Source organism: Paramormyrops kingsleyae, chromosome 12, assembly GCF_048594095.1.
Source record: "Paramormyrops kingsleyae isolate MSU_618 chromosome 12, PKINGS_0.4, whole genome shotgun sequence".
Taxonomy (NCBI): domain Eukaryota; kingdom Metazoa; phylum Chordata; class Actinopteri; order Osteoglossiformes; family Mormyridae; genus Paramormyrops; species Paramormyrops kingsleyae.
This window is the reverse complement of record NC_132808.1, coordinates 27,950,049-27,969,695: the sequence shown is the minus strand read 5'-3', so window position 1 is coordinate 27,969,695 and position 19,647 is coordinate 27,950,049. Positions and strand designations below refer to the sequence as shown.

At 42.5% G+C, this 19,647-nt stretch overlaps 1 protein-coding gene and 1 long non-coding RNA gene across 5 annotated transcripts; both read left to right on the top strand.

Moving 5' to 3' along the window:
• Positions 1 to 668: 668 nt before the first annotated feature.
• rnf175 (ring finger protein 175) lies at positions 669 to 6,434 on the top strand. Of its 3 annotated transcripts, none has more exons than XM_023790601.2 (9): positions 669 to 1,007; positions 1,954 to 1,991; positions 2,280 to 2,421; positions 3,428 to 3,582; positions 3,924 to 4,031; positions 4,193 to 4,313; positions 4,467 to 4,600; positions 5,008 to 5,109; positions 5,410 to 6,434. In XM_023790601.2, exons 1-9 carry the CDS (start codon positions 987 to 989, stop codon positions 5,528 to 5,530), a joined length of 942 nt encoding a protein of 313 aa, XP_023646369.1. In that variant the 5' UTR covers positions 669 to 986; the 3' UTR covers positions 5,531 to 6,434. The 3 variants fall into 3 exon arrangements, with proteins under 3 accessions (XP_023646369.1, XP_023646363.1, XP_023646376.1); XM_023790595.2 differs by having other exon boundaries at positions 4,413 to 4,600; XM_023790608.2 differs by lacking the exon at positions 3,924 to 4,031 and having other exon boundaries at positions 4,413 to 4,600.
• A 10,473-nt stretch (positions 6,435 to 16,907) lies between these two features.
• On the top strand, positions 16,908 to 19,142 carry LOC111832880 (uncharacterized). Of its 2 annotated transcripts, XR_002835610.2 has the most exons (6): positions 16,908 to 17,376; positions 17,470 to 17,552; positions 17,835 to 17,922; positions 18,550 to 18,612; positions 18,762 to 18,872; positions 18,970 to 19,142. It is a non-coding gene; the product is annotated as an uncharacterized lncRNA (long non-coding RNA). The 2 variants fall into 2 exon arrangements; XR_002835609.2 differs by having other exon boundaries at positions 16,910 to 17,552.
• The last annotated feature ends 505 nt before the right edge of the window (positions 19,143 to 19,647 follow it).

Genomic DNA, 19,647 nt, shown 5'->3' with positions numbered 1-19,647 from the left:
AACCTCCAGACTAGTGGACCCCATGTAATGATGTGTGGTTATATGGAAATAATGAATGACTACTTGGTGATTGATTAGACAGACAGACAGACAGACAGATGCTTCATTGATCCTGAAGTTCTTTTCGGCATCAAGTACTTTACATATTAATAATAGAAGAAAAATAAATAATAATACGGCTGAGAAACTGGCAATAATGACAATAATTAAGGATAATAATGATGAAAAGTGAGCTAGTAAGAATACTAATAACTACAGAGATACTGCTTAGTTAAGTGCAAGTGCAAAGGAATGTGAAACATACTGTAAATGACGGCACATTGTAACCGTATACCACAGCTAACCAGCAAATAATAATAATAATAATAGTAGTAGTAGTCACAGTTCATTTTTCAGAGAAAAATTATTTCAGTTAGCAAAAATATAGCCCCTATAAAAGAATAGAACGTCTGATCAGGCTACCCACAAGAAGCAGCAAGTTACCATAACTGCTTATTTATGAGTAAAATGTCACACAGGTTGTTATATTGACATGTTTAATAAAAGATTAAATCGCCAAAACGTAGACCTGATATTCGACTCCCGGTTCTACCTGTGCGCTTAATGGAAAATTAACACCCACGTGACATCTCTGGACCAATAAGAACGTGGCATTTTCCAAAGCCGTGTTGTAATGTGTATTATAAGACATCAGTTCGCCGATGCATATGAGCATTTATCAAATAAAACTTTTCTAAATGGGTATTATTACAATAATTTGTCAACGAAACGAAGCAACTACATGAACAATTAGTTAGTATTTAAAATTTCTTATCAGTAACGTTATGTAATAAACATAACACTTAAATCAGTAATAAGACTATTCTAGCCCCATTTACCTAGTGACCTCTGTGGGAAACTATACCGCCCGTTACGCAAATAGCGCAGCGGTGCTCCGTGAATAGCGGCCGCAGGCGAAGGATGGCGGAGTGCCGCAGGGCGGAGGCATGGCTGCAGCTGTTGGGCAGGTAGGTACCCACGCCGAGGATGCAATACGATTTGCCGATACGACCTGAAAACGGAGTGCAGTGCAAATACCCATTCCTCTGTCTGCACAAACAGCTTTCAATTACGCATTTTAATCCGGATTATTTTATTTTATCGTGCTTGCAGACCTGCAACATGCGCCTGTCAGTGTCTAAATGATCATCGTGATGTGCAAAACCTGATCGCATGTACTGATCTAAGAATGCATGAACGGTCTGATGTCCAGAAGCTCCCGGTGCTGTACTCTTCAGGGTTTCCGTTTTCAGTGCCACGTTTGCTCATGCTTGATGTTTCTGAAGGCACTTGTGCATTAGACTTGTAATTTGATTTCTGCGCTTGCTTACGATGAGGTGTGTTTGCCGGTCGCTGTTAGCAGTGCAGGTTGCTGGACCTGCAAGCCGGGGTCGTGTCCAGCCGACAAGGAGTGGAGCGCCTTGTCAGAAGTATTATGCTATTATTTTAAAAGGCTGCATTAATTATTTTGATCGGATGTTTGACATAAAAAATGTGATAACTGACTGCTATTTATTTACTGTCGATATCGCAATACGATATTTGTTTGCAGGTAACTTGTATATTCGTGGTTGTTTTATCTATGTAAATAATTATTTTATCTGAAGTGGAAGTTTAAATGTTCTCCTACAATGTACAATGTGTCCTGCTAAAACCACTTTCTTTGTGTATGTGTGTGTAGGTGCATGGGAGGAGCCGGCCTGAAATGGTTTGATATCTGTGTGTTCATTTAATTAGTTTAATCCCAGGGTAATCCTAAGAAAGTGGGCAGTTTAAAAATGACACAGTATATTACATCATGGAGAGAAGTTCCAGTCAAGAGGAAGAAAACCTGTGTGTGTGTGTGTGTGTGTGTGTGTGAATAATTATGGCTGTAGTGTTAATAAAAGTTTAACATTTGCATTTCTCTTCCAGGGTGATATTCTGAAAATGACCCATAGAGAAAACTGGAAGTAAGTGGCATTTAAACCAACCGGAGTTAAAAGACTTTCTAAGATTCTTGCCATGTCAGAGTTGCTGTGTCAGCTGCGTCCTGAGCTGCTGTGGGCTCCGCCGGGGGCGTGTTAGGGTTACTCACAGCCATACTCAGAGACCCCTCAGAGTACGATAGACTGACCACCCTGTTCATCACCACCATCATCCTCTGGAGTAGTGTGGCGCCTCCCACAGGCCGTCATTGCACATTGCACAACGTGATGCTGTTTTCCGTCACATAGCTCTCGTCTCCTCCTCCTGCACAGGATACAGCATGAGAAGCTGCACGTCAAGCACCGTGGCCATGAGGCCATGCACGCCGAGATGGTCCTCATCCTCATCGCCGCCCTGCTGGTGGCCCAGGTCGTGCTGGTGCAGTGGAAGCAGAGGCACTGTCGGTCCTACAGCGTGAGTCCGGCCGTCTCCGCACAGACCGCACTGCGTGTTTTTGTGCTGGTGCTGAGGGCTTTTCGCCGTTACTTACAGCCAGTGGCCACCCTCTTCCACTCGCCTGCCTTTCTGTCATCGGCTGATAGGGTCTGACTCTCGCTTGGGTACCGTACCTTTTCTGCTTTCCAACTTGACATCGTTCCTTTGTACATCAACTTTCCACTTGTACCACAAAAAGACCATGGAACGGGCAGCTGAATTACTTTGTTGAAAATTAAATTAAACTACGATAGCTTACAAAATATTCCGTTACTGCTATTGAGTTAAGGGAACTTTGTGAAGTTGCATTAACAATTTAAAAATATAAAACTGTACCAGGCCATTCTGTAGCTCTTCCTTCTGATGGAAAACCCTCAGTGTTGTTGAGTGACAGACTAATTCAACTAAATTTCAATTCAGTTTTATTTGTATAGCGCATTTTCACAACATTACATCGTCTCAAAGCGCTTTACAGCATCACCGCCCAAAGCCCCCAGTGAGTAAGCCATAGGCTCCAGTGACAAGGAAAAACTTCCAAGAGGGAAGAAACTTTGGGAGGAATCAGACTAAGAGGGAAAGCAGAGGGGGCAAAATCCTAATTTCCACAGTACAAATTTTAAGGTTTGAGTCTAAATGCAGAGGGCAGGCAGGTGATGCTGATAATCACGAATATCTCCTTCAGGTTTTCTCCCTGTGCATTCTGGGAGATGTCCTGGATCATGCTGCTCATTGCAGCTCCTGCAGATGTAGCTCCCTTCAGTGCGTAGCTTTAACACACCTGATGCAGATAATCAGGTCCTTCTGTAGTGCCTCAGTATTAGAGACAGCTGTGCTGAAGCTAAGCTCTGCAGGGTGCTAAATGTCCAGGAGCATGGATGAGCAGTGATGTTCTAGAAGAAGTTATTAGAAAGGCATGGATGGATGGATGGGTGGATGGATGGATGGATTTGCTCTTCTTGCCTGGTGACGCCTGTTCCTGTGGCAGCTGGTGACCCTGCTCCAGATGTGGGTGGTCCCACTGTACTTCACCATGAAGCTGTACTGGTGGCGCTTTCTCTCCACGTGGGGGATGTTCTCGGTCATAACCAGCTACGTCATCTTCAGAGCCACCCGGAAACCCCTGTCTGGCAGGACGCCGCGGTACGTACCACGCTTGACCGTGGACCTTCGGGGGGGATGACGGCTGAAGAGGACATGTGGAAGAATCACATGAAATATCACTCATGCTTGGGGTCCCATTCTGTTTTGGTATGGAGATCTTTCAGATGTGAGTACGCCAGTAGGGGGCGCTGTCATCTCCACCTCCATGGTTGGGTGTTCAAATCCCATCTCTGCTATGGGAGTGGAGTTTGCATGTTCTCTCCCTTCTTCCACAGGCCAGAGACATGCAGTTAGCCTAGCTGGTACCTCTGTTGTGCTGGATAAGTGGGTGGATCAAACCGTTCCTGCGATCCCTTCGATTTTTCGTTTGCTTTTCCCAGGATGGTGTATAAGTGGTTCCTTCTCATCTACAAGCTGAGCTATGCGGTGGGGGTCGTGGGTTACCTTGCCATCATGTTCACCATGTTCGGGTTTAACGTGTTCTTCAGGTACGCCTGCCTGCATGAAGCTTCTCTTTGCCCTGCTGATGCCCGTCGGCTTTCATGGACACGATCTCTCTCAGATGTTTGCTTTTTGCCTTTCACACAGATTATCCTTGACCGTGTTTGTTTGTTTGTTTGTTTCGTTTGTTTGTTTCTTTCTTCCACAGAATTAAAGCAGAAGACTCAATGGATGTTGGCGTCATTCTCTTGTTTTATGGCTTATACTATGGGGTCATGGGTCGGGACTTTGCAGAGATATGCTCGGATTACATGGCTTCAACAATCGGGGTGAGCATGGCCGTCCTTTAACTGCCCCGATTTCAGGTGTTTCAGATCCTAACCCAGGTCCCCTTATTGCTGTCGATGTCGGGTGTATCCTGCGTCCAGGACCCACTTCAGCTTGGGATATGTCAGCCTGCGGCCCTTTGCGCTCTGTTTCAGTACTACAGCGGCGGGGGGGTGCCGTCCAGGAGCCTCTGCCACGACATCTGTGCAGTGTGTGGCCAGAAGATTCTGGTGGATGTCAATGAAGAAGGAATCATCGAGGACACATATCAGCTGTCATGCAATCACATGCATCCTTTGGCCAAAACATGTTTTTCTTTCCAGAAATGTGCTGAAATTACTGAAGCGGACCAGGTTCAGATTAAAGACAGCTAACACACTCACTAATTCCTGGTACTAATACTGTCTTTTCAAATGTCTATGTAAGTAATTTTCAAGACCACAATAAATGTCTTTTTGATTAGCCTTGCATAAGGCTTTTTTTCATAGGAATTCCCCTGGAGTCACTAACCTCATTTGTTTGGCACGTAGTTGTACTTGTGAGTCCATGATGGAGCTGGAGAGAAAGATATAAATATTACTGAAGCGTGTCAGACACCCGCACTTTAACTCTGAGCATCTGTTTCACTGGGACAGTGAATGCTGTGCCTATGTTATTTAATTTTCGTATGCATTTCTTAACTGCTACCATCAAAAGATTCCATGAATTCTGCATCCGGGGATGGTGCATTGTGGGTAAGAAGCAGACCTGTCCCTATTGCAACGAGAAAGTCGACCTTCAGAGGATGATGAATAATCCGTATCCTTTGAAACTCCTCGTTAGTTTGTTCATTCATTCCCCAAAAATATCTGCAGTTGGTTAAATGTTAAAGAATTAAAATGATTTCTTACATTTTACTTTTAAACCATAACTCAATCTCTGATATATTGTGTAATGTGTGAACTTTTCTGCTGTACTATGGAATGTACTTTTATAAGTCATATAGCCTAGTGTCTGTTAAAATTGCGATATTCAGTCAAAGCCTGAGCAAAGGTCACGCCTCATATACATTATGAAGCCTTTAAAACGTGTGTAATAATCCTTAATCTCCTCGATCAGCTGGGAGCGGACACACGTTTTGTACGGTCAGCTTTTGGACTGGCTGCGTTACCTTGTTGCATGGCAACCTATCATAATTGGAATAGTTCACGGCATTAACTTCACATTAGGTCTGGAATAACGGCTTTCTGCTGGTCCGTATGTTTTGGTTTCACATCTGATTGTATTTATTTTCTGCGCCTTCTGAATGGACTGAAACTGACTTATTAAAATACCTTTTGTTGAAACCCACTCAGAAACATGGGTAATTGTAATGACATGTTTGTACATTGATTTTTTCTAAGAAGATACAGAGGAACTTGAAAGTTAGATGAGACGTAAGTAGAACAAACGTTTGATGCCATATTTCAATAAGGACAGAAAAAGATTTTTTTTTTAATATGGTAATCTTTTTTTTTGTATTACCCAGCAACACTCTGGAAGGATCTGTTCAGAAACATTACCTTAAAACACTTCTTAATGTTACCCTTAGTAGGTTTAGAAAGTATTTCACACAAATAATACAAGACATTGTATGTTAAACCAGTATTTAGGGTGTCATAAATAAGAACTAACGGGGCAAATTTTGTGTGACATACAGCTATGATTTTTGACACTAATTTCAGACCAGGTTCTGGCGTTAAGACTAGGCTATGGGGCTGATGTGCTGGGGTCCGCAGGTCTGGTTCTGTTGGCCTTTGTTGTTTATGAGGAACTAAGAACAGAAGAGCTGAAACAGAAATTCATGAAAGAGAATACAGTTATGAATAGTAACTCCGCACAGATATACGGTTCATATTCACATTTTCCATGAGAAATGTTCTTTCCACTTTCAGTTTGACTGCTTTCTTAATATTCTGGGCTATTCTTCTGGGAAAGACAATGCAGCAACATCAAGAACACTTATAGTGTCCTTTTTATATTATTATACAAGATAAAAAGCAATCATCAGCGTTTCACAGATATCGTAACAATATCGTGATACCTGGTCATTACTGCCACGGCAGAATGTTATCAGAAGAAGAATAAAAGAGTCATTTGATGTGTGTGTGTGTGTGTGTTGTATTGCTTGTGAGTTCTTTTAACATGACTGAATTTGCTGACATTACATTCCACACTATATATTAAATGAAAAATGAATATCGTGAGTAAATCACTTGAAACTCCTCATCAAAATTCTGACCCTGTGACTTCAGGTGCTGCTGCTGACTGGATCTTGTTTGTTTCTCCTTATGTAAGCTGATGTCACTTTCTGCTTATTCCAAGATGTTTACCATGTTGTCTACGGTGCCCCCTACTAAACCACATGCCGCAGCCCCAAACCGCAGGCTTTGGCTCTAAATTCACTACTTACTCCACGAAATACGCTCATATATCATAGTTCATAAAAATCACACCACAGATATTTGTCCAATAAGTAAGGTAATCGCACACCGGATAGGCCACTGTGGATAGAAATCAAGGATCTAGAGGGCTTATAAATTCAAATTATTTACATCAAATCTTGTCATACAGCGGATCCCAATGGTCATGGTCCCAAAAAAATAAAAAATCAGATTACTTGTAAATACAGTGGAAACCACTCATAATGATCACATCTGTCTGGGTGAAACTGACTGATCACTGAAAGTGGATGATCATTATAACTGATTTTCCCTTTTTCTTTCTGTCTCAGGCAGATTACCAGCTAACTAAGATTGTATATTTATTACATGAATATAAAGTAATAGAACGGACAGCGTCACTATTTACTTAATTTTATTGGCTCTTTCAAAATTCAGTACAGCTTTTTAAAACACTCAAATTACAGTACGTGTCATTGAACTGTATAACTCAAATGCGCTATAATACGTACAGTACTGTATGTAAAATATAGCTTACCGTGATTTCGCTGCATCTCAGCTCGTTTTTGACAGTTTATCATAAGCTTTCTTTTGACTTTCCGGGCCCGTAGCATTAGCCTCAGATAGCTAGCCAGTAGCAGGCGGGTAAAGTAGGCTTATCAAAGTAAAGTAAAAATAAATAAATAAATAAAAATCCATAGTTTTTATTTTTTCATATGTTGTCATGTTTAAATAAACCCAAAATGAGCACTGTAAGCAGACTGCTTCATTACTATAAACAAATTATTTAAACAGTATTTGTACAGGAATGATTCTGTCCCAAGCTTTTTGATCCATATAAATGGTTGATCACTATAACCGTGATCACTAAAAGCACTTTCCACTGTATTAACAGAATAAAGTATTGCTGTTCAGGGAGAGGCAGCAAATGAACACCTGCAGTGTGGTCTGCATCTGTGCTCTGGGGATTAAGTGATTTAATTGCGGGAAGTTCTCTGCTACGGAAAAACAAATGACGTAGGCTCACACATGGGGAGGAGAGCCTGTTTAATAACTCCTGCACATCACATCTAGCAAACACTCTGATTAATGACCCGTGAGACGGAGGATGTCATTTCTGAAGAATATCACAAGGGACCAGAATATTCTATTAAAAGCCCAGTTTTAATCTAGTTTCCAATTCCTTGATGGTCATGCACAAAGTGGAACATATTGAGGTCTTTACTTTCAGCTGAATTCACTCAGAGTTCTTCAAAAGGAAAGTGGCTGATTATATAGTCAGGGTTAAGGATAAAGGCTGTGCTTTCGTTTCTTGTTAAGTTATTGTTTAAGCGAGTTAGTAAGAGAAACAGGATATTTGACTGCTTGGCTAGATGCCCTGTTGCTGGAAGGAGGCCCAACATTATGTTAATGACAAATTAATGACTGAATGATGTCACTGTTATCACAATTAAGCGATGTTAACCTTCGTAAGAAATGCCTTCTGTTGAAAAAAAATAGTATACACAGTTCACGCAGTTAATGTGTGGATTATATGCATATATGAAACGCATAACGTAAACAAAACGTCCGTGCCATCTACCTTTGCTAGTATTATGGCACCCTCTACTGATGTGAAAGGATATACGATTTCACCATGGAAAAAACGGCGTTGAAATCCAAATCCAGTTTCCACACTGCTTTTCAGTTGAGTCGCTCTATTAGCGCATTTCTCGAATTTACACGTTAATTCACTAATTTCCTTGTTGGCTACTTTCAGTCATTTTGATTAGCTGAATTAATTTAAAATGTTACGTCATTTTACATCACTTCATTTAAATTTTGTGGCCAGAATTTAATGCAGAATGAGTGGCTAAAGGTTACTTAAGACACTCATTGTAACACAGATATATCTGATAATGCTCCATCTCTGTCCAATATCTTCTTTGTGTTGTATATTTATGAGTTCAGTATCCAATAATTTGTTAATTAACAAAGGACCATATTTAGTTTATGGAAAGCCATAAGGAGTTACTGTCACACTAACAAAAGAAAATAAAAACTTCAAAACCATGTCTGCAGTATTTCACCTACTGTTGTATGCGTGTACATAATATAGCAAACATGGGACAGATTATGTTCCATGTGGTTGTATAAATTGGGCTTGATTTCTCCATCATACTTTGCACAGCGGGTGTGTTTTGCACAGGCCTTTGAACCTGTCTTGTCTTCAGATTCCCATCAAGTTACACTGATAAAATGAAACGATGTTTCGTTTGCACAAGTACATCGGAATGCTTCTTTTCACATATCCCATCTTTTTACCTTTGAGACCTAGACACAGTTGATAGTGAAGCTTGGGAAAGCCATTTATATGGGAAAGACTAGCATTAGGTACTTGGACTTCTCTGGTTTTGAGTACATACAACAAATTGTTGTTAAATTGTGACTAAAATATCACATAATAATAATATCACAAAACTTATTTTCAGTACATCAAGCTTTTAGTACTTGTACGATAGTATTTGAGTGCTTGTGTCTTATTATTGTGCCGTTGAGAATATTTTGCTTGAGAACACACCAAAAAACTAGAGATGGCAATTTCTGCACCCAATATCGATCCGTACCGAAGACATCCGAAACTTCTGGTCTCGAACTCTCGATACGGAGTTTATGAAATGTTTCGAAATACCGGTGACCGCTGTGTCATTGTTCACGGTGAAAGAAAAAACTTTGTTTTGTTGGCTTGAGCGAGTAGTTTGGCGATCATTATTATGTGAAATCCAATTGTATTAGTGAAACAAGTTAGCAGTTAGTGTGATTTAGGCATAAGGATAGTGAGGGACATATAGTTACAGTAGGTGTAATATCAAGGTTTTGCTTAGATTCAGTTAGAAACATAAATGAAAAAGCTAGAGTACGCATACACAGTTTTGGTAACACGTCACTTGGCAGGGCACAAATAATATAGCATTATGCCATTACTTATGTATTAGCTAACCACAAAGTCTTAGTTACATACTGATCTCATGATAATTCATCATTAATGAAACATGATGCATGTTTTATCTCAAGCAGTTACTATATTTGTTGCTATATCTGTTAATTCTGTAACCCTTTGTGAACTACTGAAGGAAGTACTGAAGGAAGAAGTAATGAATGACAAGTGAAATACTGATCTTGTGTTAGTTCATCATTAATGAATCATGATGCATCTTTTATTGCAAATAGCAACTATATTTGTTCATCATTTGTTCATAACTTGTACTTCCATAGTAACACTTATTTGTTTAACGTCATTGAGAAACGGCCATTATTATTTCTATTTTATCCATTTATTTTGTTTTAGTAAGGTCTTCTGCTAGTTAAATGTGAAACTTCATCGTTCTATGTTTAGGGGTACAGACTTGTAGTCAGAGTCAGATCAAGGGTATTAATCCAAATGCTTCTGTAGAAATGCTTCACACAGCTGGCTATACAAGTGGCTGAATCTAAATCAGATATTGCTATCATGCAGAACAATATGAAAGAGTCCTGCAGACTGAAGAGGAGAGGATCTGAGCCCAAACCTAGGGGTGCCGCAGGAATGAGTCGTTTTGCTCTTTATGTGGAGTAAAATGTTCTGTGGGTGACGGCTGGGTATCACAGGCTGTTAAAATGTGAAAGATCTTTATTAAATCAATTTCAGATTATAGGTATCAGAGTGGACAGAAGGCAATCTTTGGTTTTAAATCCCATAGCAGTTCAGAAAGCCGCAGGTCACCAGAAAAGGTTTGAAATCCTCCTAAATTCCACTGAGCTTTAATGTAGCCAAGCTGAGTTTTAGAGACATTACTTCCTGAAGTGGATCATAGTACTGTGTTTTCTTTGTCCCAGAAAATTGTACTGTGGAAATTACTGTCAAAGAAATTCCACAGGAAGCTGAAATCTTACAGGAGCTTTGAGGGCAATGATCAGATGTTAATGTCAGAGACTAAGCTGGAAGAACTTTAACCTCCAGTGAAGCTTCAGAACATGGAAATGCCTTATATTTTCAAAAGGAAACATTTGACGATGCTTCTGTAGTCCACCATGAAGCGTCATGAGCCATTTCTGCACAGGGATTTATTTAAACTTAATACAGGACCTACATTAGGATAAATATTTGGGTGGAGGGAACCAGTGATGAACATTGACTTATAGATGTGGAAGAGCCATTGTGTAATCAATTGTTGTTTTTCTAAATACCTCACTCAGAGAGCCATTTATAGTCCCGTGAACTCCTCTGGTTGAAAGGTTATAGCCTTGGGGAAAATGCTGACATAAAGAATTACACTTCTCTTAGAAAATAAACCTTCCTCGATCCACACAACTTTATCTGAAGGGCACCAGGTGCCGCCCAGGAACAGGCCATGCCACACTGACGTGGGTAATGAATTTGGCCCATATGCACTTGCTGGATGTGGGTCAGAATAAAGTCCACATGGAGACTGTATCCATTAGAACCAACATCTGGTGCTGCGGCCTAATTGTCTGATACCTCTCTCTGGAACCTCCCAGTGAAGCCAAGACTATTACACCCATCAAAGACTCAAGACTCCAGATTCTCATTACTGTTGACTTACCAAATAAATTTCACTGGTCAGGCACTGGGATTTGACACTGCACCTGGGGTTTCCAGATTCCCGGCCGGAAATACCGTCAATATGGGAAAATTTCCCAGTCGATCCAACGTGAGACGCTGGCTGAGCCACATCGGTGACGACTTTCCCGATGGCTTCAGTGGACAAGGGAGTTTCCATTACTAAGTCCATGGACGTGTTTCTACACCCAGTCGGTCCACTTGTGGCAGAAGCTTCCAGATGTTTAGCCCTGTTGACACATGTAATGGGAGGTATCTGCGCAGTCTTCCTATGGTACGAGATGCTCTGGATTTTGCTTCTCATCGGCCAACTTAACGTCAACAAAATCAATCACTCAGGCACTTAATCTGTGTTAAAGCCAGTTTTGGCACAGATAGGGAAACAGGACCAGCACGGCTGAAAAAACGTAAATGTAATGTTTCATGCTCGGTGAAGAGGTCAAAGTGTTTCGCAGTAGGACAGTTTGACCTGAGTTTTAAAGCGCAGAGCAGACGAGGCAGATCCAGATGGGGTAATGGATGGGGGGAGACGCTCTCTCTGGTGGACCAGGTTTCCGGTCCTCTCCTCCCTCGAGAGGAAGTGGCTTTTGTGTAATTGATAGCCCTTCACTGCTCACTCCTGGTAGCCCAAACCAACCAGTTCCCACGAACAGGGTAGCAGCCTCCATCCACTGGGTCACCCTCTCCCCTTGTGCAGAAGTCTGGTTTGGTGCCCAGCTGGGCTGCTCTGCCATAATGTGGCCTGCACTCTTTCTGGCAGCTGGACGTCGTGCTCCAGCCTCGGCCTCCAGGTCGGTAGGGTTAGCCTGACAGCTCCGCACCTCCAGGGTCGCATTACAGGCCAGTCTGAGCTGTTCCCAGGCGTGGATTTTAACCTGAAAACGCCTAGCTGTGGTATTATTGCGAGAGGAGAGGATTCCCTGTAACCTAGAAGAGCAACATCAACATACAGGAGCAGCGCTGAGCACCATTAGCATGGACAAAATGACAGAGCCAACCAGACCCCCCATGTAATGTAAGCTCATCATTACAGTCCTACTCTATTGCTTTGCCTCAAATGACTATATTTACAAAACAATGAGCGTAATCGCCACACCTTGATGTCACTCCTGCACAGCAGAACAACATCTCAATTTACAAATGCTTAAGTACATATATAGAATTTTTTATGATTTATTTTTATAATTTTCAGTTGCTTAAATGGGAGAAAGTGGATTATGTCGTTTATCAGTGTAATGCAGTTTTTCTTTATTGCTTTGGCAAATTTCCCAAATGACAAATAACAAGCATAATCCCCACACTATGATGTCAATTGTGCACAACAGATCATTGTAATTGTTTCAATCACATTTCAATTCAGTTCAATTCACAATATCTCACCTTTGGCATCAGTCACCCTAAGGCGCATTACATGGGTGTGTTGTGATACATTCCACCATAATTCATATAGAACAATTAAAAAACAGGGACTAGGGAAGATTCCAAATGATTTAGTGTATATATGCAAATGGTCTTGTACTGTGGAAGAAAAAATTTAACTCTGAACGACCCTTCTGCCTTCGGTCAAAGTAGGGAAAATGTCACAAACTCAGGGTTGGTGAGGAAAAATCTTTTTTATTAGTGAGATGATGCAAGTTAGCAGCAGGCAGGTCAATCGCTGGAAGAAGTGCCGACTGACCAACCTGCTGAACCGACCGCCGCCAGCGACTGACCAGCCTGCTGCCCCACCGCCGCCAGCGACTGACCTGATTGCTGCCCCACCGCCGCCAGCGACTGACCAGCCTGCTGCCCCACCGCCGCCAGCGATTGATCTGATTGCTGCCCCACCACCGGCAGCGACTGACCTGCCTCCAGAGCCCAACCTAGGCCCCAAAGAACTCCTGTCCATGTCTCCAGTCTCTGGCCCAGAAGAGACCACTTGTCCAGTGCCTGTTCCGCCAGCCCCTTCTCCAGTGCCTGTTCCGCCAGCCGCTTCTCCAGTGCCTGCTCCGCCCACCCCTTCTCCAGTGCCTGTTCCGCCAGCCGCCTCGCCAGTGCCTGTTCCGCCAGCCCCTTCTCCAGTGCCTGTTCCGCCAGCCCCTTCTCCAGTGCCTGTTTCGCCAGCCACCTCTCCAGTGCCTGTTCCGCCAGCCGCCTCTCCAGTGCCTGTTCCGCCAGCCCCTTCTCCAGTGCCTGTTCCGCCAGCCCCTTCTCCAGTGCCTGTTCCGCCAGCCGCCTCGCCAGTGCCTGTTCCGCCAGCCGCCTCGCCAGTGCCTGTTCCGCCAGCCCCTTCTCCAGTGCCTGTTTCGCCAGCCACCTCTCCAGTGCCTGTTCCGCCAGCCGCCTCTCCAGTGCCTGTTCCGCCAGCCCCTTCTCCAGTGCCTGTTCCGCCAGCCCCTTCTCCAGTGCCTGTTCCGCCAGCCGCCTCGCCAGTGCCTGTTCCGCCAGCTGCCTCGCCAGTGCCTGTTCCGCCAGCCCCTTCTCCAGTGCCTGTTCCGCCAGCCCCTTCTCCAGTGCCTGTTCCGCCAGCCCCTTCTCCAGTGCCTGTTGCGCCAGCCACTTCCGTGGTGCCGCTTCTGCAACGCCCGATCCAGGGCTCTAGGAGGCCAGGTCCACAGCACATGTTCCAGGCCCCGAGGATGCTACTTCGTCCGAGTTTTCGGTGCCCGGCGCAGAGGAGGCCGCTTTGCTATTCTGGAATCATTTGTCTCCCTGTCAGCTGTGTTGATTCCCAGACCGCCATGACACCTTACCTGCTGCTTACTTCTTGCAGGTGCCTAATCCTTCACCTGCTGTCTTGCTGGTGCTCCCCTCTAATTCAGCACCTGTTCTGCCTGTGGCTGCCTCTTCAGGAGCCTGGTTCCCCTGCAGCATCTGCAGCACCTAACTCCTCTGAATGCTGATGGTGGATCCATCCATCCATCCATCAATCCATTTTCTGTAACCGCATGTCTTATCCAGGGTCACAGAGGTCCACAGCCTATCCTGAAGTCCATGGGTGCAAGGCAGGGAACAACCCAGAGTGAGGCGCCAACCCATCACAGCTGATGGTGGATCATTTAGGTTAATTACCAGATTTAACCGGTCTAGCTGATTTCCTTATTGCATTAGTTATCGATGACTCAGTTCAGAACACTTACTTATCCTGTTTTCTCCCGATTGCCTGTATCTCCTCCTGTGTGTGTGTCCTAACCCATCCCTCAGTGTGAGTGCCTGGGTCCCTCAGTGCCTGCACGTGTATTCGCCTTACTCTGTACCTCTCGGATAGATATTTTGGGGTTTTTTTTACTTTGGTTTTGCCTTTCTACTATGATATGTGTTTAGAATCCTGTTTATCATATGCCATACTTGGATCCTCCTTGCATCAAACCAGTACCAGCCACTCTCTGATTGCCATTTCAAATAAACAAAAGCTTGAAATTTTGATGTTTGTGTTAACTGACATGTTTATTGCATTGTGGGAATTATAGTTATGCAATTCCTTTGGACCTTTGAACCTTGAATACGATCTGTCTATGTGGCGTCACCCCAGGAGTGTCAATGACATTCCAAGAAGTGACTAATGTAGCTGAATATGCCACCCTGGGACAACACCCAGCGAACAAGGCTTACCAAAAGGTTCGTTGTGAGTAAGCGAATTCTACAAAAATGGCCAAATACTTTATAAAAAATAAAGATAAACAAAACAAGAAAATCAAAACACAAAAGAACCCAACCACCACAGCATGAAAATCTTGACACACGCACTAAAAAAGGAGAATATAACGTCAGCAGGTATTCGGCAGCGGGAGGCAGGCTGGCAAGTACATGTACAGACACACACACACACACACACACTAAGGTCGTCCACCAGATGACCTACCTCCCAATGTGACCACAATACACAAAAAACACATAAAAAGCTCACAGGGAATTCAAGTGCCACCCCTCTGTGTGGGCCAGTAATCTTCAAGGTACCGCCTGATATTCCCCAGAGCAGACCTGATCAATAAGCCACCGACCCCCAATAAAAAGATGGCAACTGGACACACGCTAGTCACACTCCTAACGGAGCAAGGGGACCAGAGACCACAGCTTGGAAATCCAAATGGAGGCGAACGGCTCCGGTGAGAGGCAACGCAAATCCATCAGCAGCGAATGTGCTATAAAATTAAGCTGGCCAACTTGCGGGATACCAACCACAGACAGATGGGCGACACATTTCAGTACATTTGCAATCTAAAATAAAATTAGTGCCTGTCTAAATATTACACCAACTGCTTTGTACTATAGGACAGGGCATCGAACATTAAATATCAAATACCTTCCATCACGATGATCCAGGGGACCAGAGCTACAAGTGGCAGGGGCTAGGTACTGGAAAATACATAAAGGCACACATCCTATCCAAATGCACCCAATCACACCCACGAATTACCCTCTAATCACCACTAGAAACGATCAATGCCCCTCCCACAGTACACGGGTATATAATTCAGCCGGGCTAATGTCTATGGCACGCCGTTTGGAAAAAATGCCGCACATTCTTTAATACTACTCAGTCTTTCCACATTTACGCTAATGTCTTTCTAATTGCTTGAGAAAGTGAGTTGAAAATTGTATTGCGTTTTGTTGTATTACCCTGAGCGTAATTAAGTGCATTGGCACTAGGTGGCACTGTTAACCTAGTGGTAATATGGTAATGGAACATGGAGAAGCTGACGAGAGGCAGGGAGTCTAGGAATTACCGTAATTACATTCATAAAATAAAAGATTTTATTTGAATCAATTATAAGTTCAAGACAAATTAGCGAAAAGCTGCTTAACTTTCTTACAGAAACCACAAAATCATGTTAGATACAACCAGTGATGTGTGATCAATAAGAAAATGCTATTTGTATCAAAGAAACTCATTAGGAAACCATTCTAATATTCCTGATATTTTAGGAGTTGACATGTCTTTAAAATGTACTTTATTGAAGCATAAAAACATATTGGGATGGCATGATATGTGCTTCTCATAATTTAACATGTCCTCCAAATGACACAATGTTCCGCTGCAAGAAAAATATCTTTTTTTCCCCCAGTCGAAATATATGCTTCTGGTAGAATGTCCCAAAGGCTTAACTGAGGGGAAAGTTAAACATGAGAGGTTTTTCGAGTTGGCGACATCGGCTTCGTCGCATGTCATTGTAATTTCATCATAAAGCTCGTTTCAGTTCCTAAGCCTGTCCTCACGCCGATCTCTCACTCCGTATAGGTGTGGCAGTATATAGTGCGTGCCATGCATTTCTCAGCCAGCCCCATTTAGTGGATCCTTCCAGACTGACTGATCAGAGCGTGGAAAATATACACATTTACATTACTACTTAAATTATGAGGAATGTTGCAACTGCCAGGCATTTAAAAATTTTAACAAGAATATATTTTGACACAACAGCCTAAACAACAACTAATGCTCACCGTGTGTTTTGCCATCTTTAAATCCTGTAACCCTAACCTAAATCCTAAACCTAACTCTAATCCTAAACCTAACCCCCTGAACGGCCTGTTGTACCATTAACGTCATTGCACCCGTATATGGTAAATGAGTGGCACCTTGCCCCGCCCCATCCCTAATGCTGCAGCAAGGTATACTTGGGGTGATCCTGGGCGGGTGTTTAGCTCCAGGCGTCATCGGGAAGTCCTGTGTAGGTGGTTGTACCATGAAACTGGAATTTAGGTCGCTGTAGCAGGGGATATGGAGAGGGGAGACTCCGTCAAACCAGTGATGCAGTGAGCATCAATGTCTGATTGAATCTAACCGTGAAATATATCCGCTTTTCTAATGAGTGCTTTGCTGATACACTGCTTTTTTATCTTAGCGAAGCTCTGTACTTTGCGGGATTGCTCAGTAAAGGTAAAATGCACAGTTTTCCTCTTTGTTTAACATGGACCGTGTTGACGGGCACCAGCATGCTGCTTTATCGCCTTATACAAAGCTAAGGACGCACTGGCGTCTAGAAATAAGCTTCGGTGCCAAAGCGTAAAACCTTCTAGTAGCGTTAAGTTACACAGTGCGACTGTTCAGAAAGTCCGGAAATAAAGGTGAATATCAGCAGCGGTAACTTCAGGCTGTTTAAATCCCCCACCAGTGTTGGCTACTTTTTGCAAGGTACGCGTGTTACAATTTATTTCCAGAAAAGTGTGAGACACGGCGGATTCTTCTTACGCCATTGCCAGCGCTTTAAAGGAGATGTTTGGATTCAATACTGTATCCTAAGGTAATTTCTTCTGAACATTGTATTGAAAACATAATGAATCTACATGGGCATGGTTTAACTTGAAGAACTGACAATATCTATTTATTGTTTAAATCGGAAGTATTTTTATTTCTAATCAAATTCTCTGTCCGGATTCCGATTATAATGCTTCCATTTCTTTGGACTTATGTCAAAGCAAAATTCGGCAGAACTATTCGAGTAAAAGAGTAGTGAAGGCGGGGGTTAGACTAAGCTGGTGGTTCTGCTGAACTTCTGCTGGTTAATTTGATTCTTCTCCTTCAGCTGTCTGGGTGAATGTTTGGGAGACACGGTGGCACCCGATTTTAAAGAAATAATCACACGTCTGAATAAGCAGCGAGAGGCGTTTCAAGTAAGATTCTAAATTATTCAAGTCGTTATCCGATTTCTCACATTGGTTTTGGAAACCAGTATTTTACAAATTTTTTTTTTTTTACTTTCGGTTTTATACAGAAAAACGAACGATGCACGGATTCGGATTGTAATGTTTATTGAAATTAGTTTCACGTTCAGAAACATGGACATCTGTTACACTTTTAAGAATATTAATAGCAAATGGTAAACACTGCTTGCGAGGTCACAAATAACGTGGTATTATGCTGGGAGTTATTTATTAACTAACTACAAACTTCTTAGTTATATACTGATCTCATGTTCGTGGGTAATTAGTGAATAGTGACATATCTATTACTTCAAGTCATTACTGAATTGGTTACTACTGTATATCTGTTAATTCTGTCAACCTTTATGAACTATTGAAGGAACAAATATTGAATGGCCTGACGTACTGATCTCGTGTTTGTTCATCATTAATGAATCATGATGCATCTTTTATCTCAAGCAGTATTTTTATTTTTTTTTTACTTTTTATCTGTTAATTCTGTAAAGGTTCGTGAACTGCTGAAGGAACAAGTAATGAATAACACAAGTGAAATGTTTGTTTGTTCATCATTATTTGTGATGCATCTTTTATCTCAAGCTGCAGAACACTACATCTTCCTACAGTGGGACTTATTATACTCCAGTAAAATATAACAGTAATGTAAGCATTTTCATTCCATCATTCATCTGTCTATCAGTTTCTGTGCATCAGTTTACAGTATTTCAGTAAGCTACTCAGGGGGGGTTGTTCATTGGCTAGTTCTGAGGTGTCACTATTTCCAGTGTTGTTATATACTGCTGTTTTTGCAGTGCACCTGGCACATGATGCTCTGTTTTGTTCTGGAACTGGAAGTAATTATGCATGACGCAAATGTTTCGATGGATACTTTCTGGGAGGACCTCAAGAATTATTCATCCAAGGTAAGAACTAAAGACCAAAAATCTTAACAGAATATCAACGACAAGCATGAACATAGTTAATATCAATTGTGAGGTATTTCTGCCTGGGTTTTTCCAGAATGTGGAGAAGAGTGACTGCCCACAATGTGAAGAATATGAAGATTCAAATGCTTCAATATTTTTAGATGGATTTGACATATTTATAAAGAGTTCATAACGTAGCACAGTAAGTGTGAAATAACACTGTATAATATGTCTTTGTTTCTGTCAAGTTAAAGTTGATTTTCTGTAGTCGTGTTGTGTGTTTCACACAGTGATCCTTGTCAGTTTTAGAGCAAAGCTGGTCTAATCGCTACCTAGTTTGGGAGCCTTTTGCAGTTAAATTGTTTTTAAATGGATGCAAGAAGTTGTTGCTGTACTGTGATGCATGAACCAGTTTGTCTTTTGAGAAGTGCTTTGGGGATTGGGGAAGGAGTACGACTTCACCCTGGTGGGGGGCAGTGTTTGCGTCAGAGGGGGTGGCTGGACCAGGCACAGCAGTCCCCCCCCCCCCCCCCCCTCAAGATGGCTGCCTACTTACGACATCACAGAGTCCCGCTGCCTTTTATGGCTTTTCTCCAAGCAAATGGGAAAAGATGGTGAAAGAGGATAAGATGTTACACTGTACTGCTGTTTACACCACAGTATCCGAAAAATTGTCTGAGTCAAGCTAATGTGTCTTTTTATAAAATATGAACAGGAACAACAAGGCTCAAAAATATCAAGGTTTCTTGATCATCGAGGGAAGACCGTATAC